This window comes from Apteryx mantelli, chromosome 1 (genome assembly GCF_036417845.1).
Source record: "Apteryx mantelli isolate bAptMan1 chromosome 1, bAptMan1.hap1, whole genome shotgun sequence".
NCBI classification, from domain to species: domain Eukaryota; kingdom Metazoa; phylum Chordata; class Aves; order Apterygiformes; family Apterygidae; genus Apteryx; species Apteryx mantelli.
Genome location: NC_089978.1, coordinates 19364167 through 19375102, shown reverse-complemented (window position 1 = coordinate 19375102; position 10936 = coordinate 19364167). Strand labels below are relative to the sequence as shown.

At 42.9% G+C, this 10936-nt stretch overlaps 1 protein-coding gene across 1 annotated transcript; it reads right to left on the bottom strand.

Moving 5' to 3' along the window:
- Positions 1 to 210: 210 nt before the first annotated feature.
- Positions 211 to 10219, bottom strand: RAB39A (RAB39A, member RAS oncogene family). Its single transcript, XM_067289642.1, has 2 exons — positions 9897 to 10219; positions 211 to 1307 (listed from the first exon to the last, which is right to left on the bottom strand). The coding sequence occupies exons 1-2, from the start codon at positions 10217 to 10219 to the stop codon at positions 881 to 883; spliced, it is 750 nt and encodes a 249-aa protein (XP_067145743.1). The 3' UTR covers positions 211 to 880.
- Between the last annotated feature and the right edge of the window lie 717 nt (positions 10220 to 10936).

Here is a 10936-nt window from a genome sequence, read left to right as displayed (position 1 = left end):
TTTTTTTTACTTCTAATTAGAAGTAGAATTATTTTTTAAAGCTAGTACGAAATTGGTTTGTGTGAATTAACATAATTCCTCAGGCATCAGTGTGACTATGACAGTTACCCAGCTGAGGATATGGCCTCCAGAATGTACCTCTAGTATTTAGGAAATCTGTTTTGTATACAAGTCAAATAACAGCTGGATCATATGTGATGTTACAGTTAGTTTCATTGGCAATTCAGAAAATATTTAATAATAAATTTCATTGCTTCTATTCCCCATTTTCATATACAAATAAATCGTCTTTTCTAAAACATTCATTTTCTTTAGTAAGGCTTGTATTCATAGTCATATCAAAAGTGTTTTGGAGCAATCTTTCTGCTTGCTTTCTTCAGTTATCTTTATTATGAAATTCTACAGTGTTCTAAACCTTAGCGGTCATTAGCAAACCTGCACTTGAGTAAAGAATCACATTAAAAAACTATAAGGTAAGGTATTTTCTTGTCCAAAACTAAGGCAGGATGAACTAAAGTAATGAGCTCATCTGATCCTCACCTATCAAGGCCTGATTTTAAACTGTACTCAAATACAAAGCCCAGTAGAGGATGTTGTCGTGATGATTATTGCGCTTTCTCAGTATCTTGCTATAGGATTATTTTCTTCAGCAATATATAATTTCTTTTCTTGAAGACCACACAAAGTTATTGTACTCTGTAAAAAAAAAAGCACTTAAATTTTTATGAAGTTGTGAATTAGACAGAAGGCTACAAAAAACAAATTACCATTCTGTGATTCAGCTACATCACGATCTAATATTGTTTCAAAATTATTTTTCTGTTAATTAGATTGGCATCATTTTCCGAACACCTGATGTGCTCTTTGGCGTGCTACAAATTTAACAGATGCACTGTCTTCTGGGCTTTACAGCTTCCTCTGATGAATGTACAACGTTTGGAACAAAGCCACTCTTAACACCTTCCCAGCCATCTTGGATCGTGATTTCTCCTTTTTTTACAAGTTCATAGATGTCTCGGGTAAGAATTGTAAAGGACTCTTCAACATTTGTGGCATCTTTTGCTGAAGTTTCTATGTATTTCATACCACAGTCAGATGACAGTTTTTCAGCTTCTTCTCTTGTAACCTCCCGCTGTGATACTAAGTCGCATTTATGTCCTACTAACAGAAACACGATCTGAAAGGGCTGTACATGCATTTTTGCTTCTTCTAGCCAGTCTTTCACATGTTCAAAGGATCGCCGATTTGTGATGTCAAACACTAGTAAGCCACCCACAGAATTGCGATAGTAAGATCGTGTTATTGATCTGTGAAGAAAAAAGAAAAAGGAAAATTAGAATTAAATTACATTTTCACTTTATTTGTAAACAAGTTACTTTTCCATGTGGCAATGTGTTTTTTTTTCCTACTATAATTTTTATGAAATATGTCTTTGCTTCTCTTTAATCAGAATTTATCAATTTGCCTTCTCTGCACAAAGATGTTTCTTTTTCATATTTCCTTACATTCAAAAGTCACTTTCTAAACATTCTTGAAATCAACATCTCTGGCACCAGTTTTGAATGATGAATTATTCTGCAAAGTGCTGTTATTAGTAAACTGTTGCACATATTCACAGAAGAAAAAATTCAAATATTTAGCTAATATTTGTTAGCGTTGAAGTCCCAGTTCTTCAGTTTTATACACACATGCACTTAACTTCATTCTAATCAGTTATTTCAAAATGAAATATATAGGCAAATGTTGACAAAACTGGAGCCTAAGCTTGTCAATGTACAAGCATATCCTTTTGTATTCCTTTCAGACAAATTTGTCAGTAGTAAAGTTTGATAAATAATCATAGATGCTTGTGCCAGTAGGTGGACAGGTAATAGACTACGAAAGGAAACTCCCAAAACAACAGCATCTAAAATTAACCTGAGCTGGGCAAACACATACTTGTTACAGCGTTGACAAAGAACACTTCTACCTCTAGCATATCTTTCACATACAGGTTCAAAAGCTCTTTATATTGTATTTATCCTTTTTTGACATGACACTTCCAGGACTAGCAACAGATATTGTCTACTCTTCAGCCCTCTACATTGCAGAGCATTCATTGGAAGCAATTTTGGAAGGAGGAAACCCTTCCTCTGATAGAAAAGATTTTTAATGAGCTCTAGAAAGAGAAAAAAGTGTTTGTTAGAATTGTGGGTGGAGAAAGATAAAGTGACTGAAAAATTATTTTAAGTTTGTAATCATGGTCAATAGGGGAGAATGGCGAAGGTTAGATGAGCCATTTTAAAGGAAGTGACAACAGTCATTTTTTGAAATGGTAATATAGCAATGACTTAATTCTATTTTCTCTTATGATAGCGAAGAGAATATAGCTTCAGAACATTTTGGATCAGGATGAACTGTATCCAGTAGCAAATCCTTCCATAACAGTAACTCCCACTGATTTGCAGTTAATCATATATTATATAGTGTTTTATAATAATTTGAACAGAGGTATAATTAGCTGCAGTAGTCGTATTACAGAGAAGTAAGTGCATAGTTAGATAAGGCTTAGCTTTCTTTAGATAACTAAATTCCTTTAGCCATGGCAAACTGCATTTGATATATTTTTATCTAGATAACAGGGAGGGATTGTTTGTCCTAATTTTCAGAAAGATCTTTTCTACATTCTCAGCAACAGAGTCCATGGAGTTTGTCTCTGAACAGTTCCAATGTGAAGACAATAGGATGTAAAGACAAAACCTCAGGTTCATTCAGATAGCATGGATATGAAAAATGACATGTGGTTTTCAAAAATTATTCAAGACTGTAAATAAGAGGTATCATATTCTGTGACATATCAAATAAAAAGGTACTATAAGATTCTGTTCAAGGTTTTCGTAAGTGGCATTTTTGCAGTGGAGCAGTTGCAAACGCAAATGAGTACATCAAAATAATTCAAGTGGCTTTAGACTAAGGAAAAGTATGTAAAGAAAAATGGGATTAAATCTGGAAAAATGTAAACTAATAAACGAATTTTCAGAAAACAACTACCTTGAAAACAGTTATGCCAAAGAAATGTAGCAGCAGGTGAAGCAAGTAAGTTAGTATTGAAAAAGCACTGCATCATCTACCAAACATTTTTATACAGAATGATGCTGTATCATCTATGTACTGCTGTGTGCTTATACATAGAAGTCTGTATCCCCACCTATGTAACTCACTTCAGCAGAGCTATGGCAATTTACACTAGCTGATAATCTAGGCCATTATATTTAATTATGTGTATGTAGTGTCTGTAACAAGGATGGCTAATAGCATCTGTAGCTTTGTGCTGTATATTACAACAACCAGATGAATATATGAAAGAGACGGCAGTCATTTTTTCTATATTTTTGGTATATACCATTTGAAATCAGTTTTCTCATACCAAAAAAAGGTAGATATACTAGAGATACTTTTAAAAACAGCAACAAAAGAAAGTAGGGGAAAAAATAACACGAGAAAGTATAAAAAATAAAGGATTTCATTATGTGCTGGTTAAGCTATTGTCTAACATCTGAGAAAGGATGATGTTTGTTGGAATATGGTCTACTAATATTTGAATAGGCTTACTATTCAGGTGAGTTATTATTTACCTTTTTTTAAAAAAAGAAAGTGTTCCTGGAAATAAGACAACTTTTTGAAACAGAAAGTTTAGGCTATCAGTTTCGAAAAATGTCTGGGCACATAAATGTGGTAGCTTGTTCAACAGTGTCTAAAACATGTTATAGATACAAAATATTTGACTTAAATATGACAATCAGAGTAGATTAAATATTAGATAAATACATTTTTTGGTGGATAGTCTAGAGTTACTTGGAAAATGAACTGTGTGAAGTATATGTACCTATATGTACCCATTATGTACCCATAATGTACCCATTTATGCCCTGTATCATGCCTAGAAAGAGTAGAAGAGCATTGAATTAGATGGTCTGGTAGGTCTCTGGTTTTATTTTATTTTTCTTTATGAAGCTAAGTGCAAGGGCAATGTTTGACTCTTACTAATATTATGGCTAAAGATTAGCCCTATAACAGGACTTTCAGGTGCCTACAAAAAAGCTGAGAATTACGGCACCAACATCCTAAACGTATGCTCTGCTCAGCTGCAAACCTAACTAAGGTGCCGACGCTTCTGAGACATACTCTGATTTGAAGTTCTTCAGGGCGGCGCAGGCTGTGAGCTGCTGAGCTGGGGGGCAGCGCCTGCCTTCACTCCTGGCTTGTATCAGAATTGAGACCAACCACAGCTCCGGGTAAGTGTCCTGAATGGTTCTGCTGGGCAGGGTTTCACAAGAACACACCTAACACTCTCGGATGGGTTCAAACTCCTCACCAAATGTAGATGAACTTGCTTTCTTTTAGCACAGTGAAGACACCAGTCTTTCACACAGATTCCTAGTGCACTAGTTCACCAGATGCAGTTCAGTGCTCACAGGACACTTGGTAGAGACTGCTCTAAGCATTTTGCTTAGAACCTTTACAGACTTACAGACTTTATAGACGATGTCAGTATACTCTATATGTCTTCACTGAAAAGCTTGGTGATGACAGTGCATGGTGGTCAGCAAAAGCTACAGAGGGCTGACAGCCATTCAGAAAGCTTGGGAGCCACTGGCCATAGCCCTGACAAGGGGAAGTGAAGGAGCTGGATTCATCTAACCAAAAGAAGCAGTTGAGGGAAGGAGGAATATACTCCATGTCTTTTGCTGGAACTGTGCAAAAGAGATTACAAGGTTCACAGGACCAGAGAGCACATGACATCACCATAATGGCTAAGGTGAACTGTTCAGGGTGCACTTCTTAAGTTCTGATCCCAGGCATATTTCATCCAGTGACCATTTAATGTAAAATCCATAAATAACGGGCTTCATACAAAGATTAGAATCTCCGGTGCTGCCATTTGCAGATAAATACTTGATCACTAGTTCAGACAGTCATACTCCTATGTCCTGGCTGAATGGTCTCCTTGGTAAGACCCACTCCCAGATGATGAAAGATAGGTGTCTAAACACCGTTCTCCTGCCTCCTGCATGAATGCTTTATGTTGTGATTGTCAGAGGGAAGCTAGAGTGGACTACTCTGCAAGTGAAGATGAATTGGGAGCTGAGAGTGACAGCAAGGCAGGTGGGAGCAATTATCTTACTGACAAGCGTGCTGTCCCATGGCACCCACACAAGACGAGCAGAACACGTCTGGTGACAGTGGCCATGGTCAGCGACAGTCAAGTAACTGCCAGACAAATCTGTAGCGATGAGGGAGATTTAAGGTCAAGTCAGGAAGCCAGGTACGTGAGTCAGGGTCCGGGTCAGGATCAGTAAGGTGCATGACTGGGTGCAGACATACCTACAGCATAGCTCAGGCAAGAACCAAGGGTGAGAGGCCCTGATGAAGCTTCTCACAGCTCTTTCTCCTCCACCTCTTTTCACAGTAGTCCAGTCCCAGGCTACAACTGCACCATGTCACAGCTGGCCTTGAACAGAGGCAGCCAGACCCCTGGTAGGGCAAAAGGTTGCACAGTGTGTTGATGCACTCAGAGCCCTGATAGTTATGTTTTATAAAAGCTATAAATATAGGCAGCTATACCTTAAAAAGAGGGAGGGTGTTGTTCATCCTCTTTTTCACTTTTGCTCTCAGGGGGTGATTCCAGGCTGTGCATTCCAGCTGGGCAGAAACCTCTCAAAGGAGCAATTTTTCAATCCCATTTCCAACCCCATCATTTCCCCTTGGTTATCTCTGGGTGACTTCCTGCTTGGAGGGGTCATTATCAGCCTAGTTCTTCAGACCCTGGGCAAGTTACCTTCATAATATAAGGTTCTGGATCCCACTCCAGGATATGATATTGAGTATTGAATTTTTAAATTGTTTTAAAGAGGTACTTCTCAGCCTACTTTATCTGACATAGCTGAAAGGAAAAATGCTTAATTTCAACACAGGACATTGTTCTTCTACAGCATAAGCACCACCTCAGTGATTATAAAGACCACAAAGCAATCCTGAGTTGGTCAAGAAACTGCAGCCTAGAAAAGAGATAATTCAAGGGAGAAATGATAGTCTACAAAATCACAGAGAGAGCAGACACAGACTGATTGTTCATCTCTTTAAGTACAGAAGCTAGAGGCTACTAAACATATGTGACCCTGCTTGAGCAGAGGGGTTGGACTAGATGCTTTCCAGAGGTCCCTTCCAACTGCAACCATTCTGTGATCCTGTGATTCTGTGAGTATGGACCTTAGACTAAACCAGGCTGGCCTTTCTTGTGTTCCTTCACAAGAAGAGAATCAATCCACTTATATACACACTTAGTTAAGTGCTGCAAAATCAGACTCTAAGAGCAAAAATGAAGTTTTTCACTGCATTATTTTTATCACTTTTTAAATAGAAGAAAAAAATAGAGTTCTGCAAGTTGTCCAAGTCAGGATGAAGCACTGGTGACAGGTCAGGTTTGATGCAGTCCAAGTTATTCATAAAGAATGCTCAAATTTCCACTTCCCAAATTATACAAGAAATCTGCATGCAGATCGTAAATTCTTGTTGAAATTATGGCTTCTAATTTAGAGTAAACTTTGGTTCAACTAATTAATTCTGATTAAACTAAGATTATGGAAGGGAAAAATACTGTCTAGAACAGAAGTCATCTTCTTAGCTTAATCTAAATATTAGGTTAAAGATGTAAAACCCTAATTAATACTCTCAAGAAAAGCTTTGCTAAGATGATGCCCACTGAACAATTGTTTCTGAACATGAATTAGAAGATGTATTAATCACATCAGACTATGGCTTTAGGGTGACTTTAAATCAGTCACAGTGTTTCTTTCTCATTATGATCTTAGTGATTGTTACTAAGATGAACCAAACTTTCACCAAAAGCTGTATCTAATTTTGAAGACTTGTTTTTATACAATGACTAAAAACTACATTGTAATGATATTGACTTTGAAAATACATATTGCTTACCTAAAAATAAGAATAAGGATAGTGTTTTATTCTTAAGCTATGTATTAGAAACAGAACGTATCTAGTTAATATCATGGTTTATTAAAAGTGGGTTAGGATAATTGAGGCATCCTCGCAATATTTTTTTCCTAAATTCTTGAAATAAACTCTCAGTCGTAACAGCACTAGTAAGCACTTCATAGCCTTGGAATTTCCATGATTTAAATACATATTGTTGGACTTAAATACAGGAAAATTAAACAAGAAATTCACAGCAAAGTAGACAATGAGAAACACATCACCAAAGAAGAAAATTGCTGTAAATGGCAACTAATTTCAAGTTAGAAAGAAACATAGGGTGTACCCTGTGCTTACCTTAGTCTATATTATGGGCCTTAGTTTATACTCAACAAGTCTGCAGGTTCTTGTTCTAGTAAGCTGTTTAAGGCATTGGTCATTATGTTGTTGTTTGTACAGCAGCTAGCACAATGGGAAATTCTGCTTAGGGATGCCTTACTGCTGTCAAAGTAAATATAATAAAATAAATAAATACTCTCTGAGCTCAAAATAAGTAAACTATCCAGCATCTGTGTTTGCAGCTTGCTTACCCTTGTTGTGGAAGTGGTAAGAATTACTTTATTTGAGAAGTAATGCTCCATTTTAAAAATGATTTCCAAGAACTATATGAAATTCTGTTGAAATACAGCAGCATCACTGAAGTAGGCACATGCAAAACTTTTCCCCAAGCAAATTTCCCAAGAAAATAAGTGTTCTCTTTTAAGAGAGTGTGATGGCAGGGGTGTCAGACTTTACTTTTCCTCTGGGAATGTCCCTAATGCCTGGGACCAAAAAAAGGGAGTTGCCGTACAGCCAGTATTTTGCCTTGCACCCAGGGAATTCTCCAGGGAGCTTTTAAGCCAGATTTTACTTCCTCCAAACTACCAGTGCAAGTGAATCAGAGTAGAGCTGGGAATCAGAACTGCAAACTGCTTGCATTCCAGAAAATTAGATTACTTCTTGGAATAATTAGTTCTTCCCCCAGAATAGCTTTGCTTGTGATCTGTAATCTTCTTCATTAGCAGAGAACAGAGTGCGCAAGTTTCTAACCTGTGGTGTATAATTTAGTAAAATATGTATAATTTATTTGACTGAATGTAAAACAGACTATACAATGAATGCTATGATATTTTGTACATCAGTTGACAAGAAACTCGCAGCAGAAAAGTAAACACATATTTAAAACTACTTCCTCCAGTCTGTGTCTTCTGGATATTAGAAAAAACACAGATGTATGCTAATGGTAAATTTTAAAGCAAAGCAACTGAATGCATGACTCATCACTGTATATCCCCCAAGCATTCTCAGTTTAAATGATGGCTATCATTTGATTTAAAATGTATACAAAACTCGGTGTATTTGCATTCCTTTCAGTCAAGTGCCATGTCATTGGCCATCCTTGGCATTTGTCAGAACATTCAAAATAAAGCAATTATAAATACTTAGTCATTTGTTTACAAGTATTTTACATTTGTTTGCTGGAAAGCACAGGGAGGATGAAGAATGCTAAGTGCTGGCTATTATCACTGTTAATTTCTTTGTTAAACTTGCAGAGGCCTGTCTGCAAAAATAGATGTAAGCTCGTGACTCATGCAAGCCCAGGAAAGTTTTTTTTGTTGCTGTTTCTCTGTAAAGCTTGTAATTGAAAAAAATGGTTGATGTGCCCTAAAAAATATTGAAATCCCACCATGTCAGCTGAGCGTGAGAATCTACATAGTTGCTGAAGAGGAAAATAGAGAACTTAAAAAAACCCTCTTCCTTACAATGAAAGGACCCATTTTAACCCTATTGCTAAAATCCCGGTGACAAGTGTGTGGTTTAAGTACCATGTATCGCAACAGATAGATGGGCCTAATGCATTAGCCTCCTCCCCAAGTTTGTACCTAGGTTATAGATACTACTGAACCCTAAGTCCAAAATAAATCCATACCCAAATTGTCTGCAGTGGCAAGCAGTAAAGATAAAACAGAGTCACAAGAGTGAGTGACTTTATAATGACAGAGCTACCTGAATGAATAATAGTATCAGCTTGTAAGCTGGGGAAGGACTGCGATCCTTTTGGGACAGGAAAAGAGGGTAGTTTTGTTACCTGTCTGTGACAGAGAGGAGAACAGAGAGGATTTAATAGTCGGTGTAGCGTTTAGGCAACTGCACTAATTCAGCTGCACTATAAATGACAGGAGTACTAGTGAAGGCGCCTGGTGACCATCAGTGGAGAGCAGATGGAGAAGGCAGATAAAATACTAGTGGGTGACTGTCACTGTCTGCCCTACGGCTCTGGCCCTGCCAAAGCTGCCCTGGTGCTAGCAGTGCTGCTGTGCTGGGAGGAGGGCGAGCGGGAGGCGGCCCAGCTGCTCTGGGTTGCATGGGAGGGAGAGTTACGGCCGAGGGAAATACTGCAGGGGAGGATTACTTCTGAGGTGATGACAAAGTAAGAAATGGAGAGGGAAGCAGAGAGCTCCTGCTGCAAGGGAGGAAAAAACGTGGAGGAGGGGTTGCTAGCCTGGGTTTGGGACTTCAGGGCAAAGATGAGGGAGGGCAGGAGAAGCAGGACGAGGCCACTTGTTACCCCCACGGTGGGAGCTGGGAGGGGGAGGGAAGGGTAGCTGTTCCCCAGGGGGTGCAAAGGGGAGGGCTAGGGAAGGAGGCAGCTCCCGGCGGTGCTGGCAGGCAACAGGGCAGGGAGGCTGGTGGGCAGTGAGGTGGGGGGCTGGTGGGCAACAGGGTGGGGGTGGAGTGGGGCACAGCAGGGCAGGACGCGCGCGGGGACGAGGCAAAGTCCGTGGGGCAGGAGCCGGGGCCGGGGCCGAGGCGCGGGGAGCAGGGCGGCGGGGCCGCGGGCGGGGCTGGGGGCCGCGGGCGGGGGCGAGGGCCGGCTCCCGTACCTGAAGCGCTCCTGCCCCGCCGTGTCCCAGAGCTGCAGCTTGACCCTCTTGCCGGGCTCGATCTCCACGAGCCGCGAGAAGAAGTCCACCCCCACGGTGGGGTCGGAGTGCAGCGGCCCCGGGAAGCGGCCCTCGGTGAAGCGGTGCAGCAGGCAGGACTTGCCCACGGTGGAGTCGCCCAGCACGATCAGCCGGAACTGGTAGATCCAAATCGCCGCGTCCATGGCGGCCCCGGCCGGGCCCGGCTCCGCCTTGGGGCTCTTCCTGGGGCTCCTCCGCGGCCGGTGCCTGCACCGCGCTCCGATCGCCCCCACGCCCGGCATCGGCGCGGCGGGCGAGGCCGGGGCCGGGGCCCCCGTGGCCGCTGCGGGGCGCCGCGCCGGGCTCCGCGGCCGCGGCGAGGCGGGGCGGGGCGGGGCGGGGCGGGGCGGGGCAGGAGGGGCGGGGCGGGCGGGCGCCGCCGGCGCTGTCCCTTCAGCACCCGCCCGGCTCCGCCCGCGCCGCCGCCGCCGCCGCCGCCGCCGCCGCCGCCGCCGCCGCCTCCCCCGCCCGCTCTGCGTCGGCGCGGGCCCGGCCGCCCGCCGGGGCCTCCCAGCGCGCCGTCATGTGCGCGGCGCGGCGCGGCGCGGTGCGGCGGGGCCGGGCCTCCCCCCGCACTGCCACCGCCCCCGCCGCGCTGCCGCCGCCCGCGCCCGGGGCCCCGCTCGCCCCGCGGCGCAGCAGCTCGCCCGGGCAACAAGTGGCGAGGGGCCCGCGGGCAGGCGGGGCCGGGGCGGGGAGCGAGGCCGGCCTGCAAAGAAGGTGCCAGATAACCGGGCCGTTGCGGCAGAGGTTTGGAAGGAAACGTGCGAGCAGAAAGGAAATCCCGGGGGAAGGAGGGGAGAGACCAGCTCGGCACCTGGAAGGGAGGCAGGAAGGTGGCAGGAGCCGTGCTGGGGGGGCGGGAGGTGGATAGGGGCCAGCTGGAGCAGCACGAGCTGGAAAGAAGGCAGGCAGAGAAGCAGAGGAACAAATGGCAAGGACGGGCTGGGCAAGAGGGG

What these genes read in the sequence shown, in the direction of transcription:
- RAB39A (XM_067289642.1), bottom strand. Translation starts at nt 10,219, where the DNA reads ATGCCGGGCGTGGGGGCGATCGGAGCGCGGTGCAGGCACCGGCCGCGG. An exon ending in GCGGGGCAGGAGCGCTTCAG is followed by an intron (nt 1,308 to 9,896) that starts GTACGGGAGCCG and finishes TTTTCTTCACAG; the next exon opens with ATCAATAACACGATCTTACT.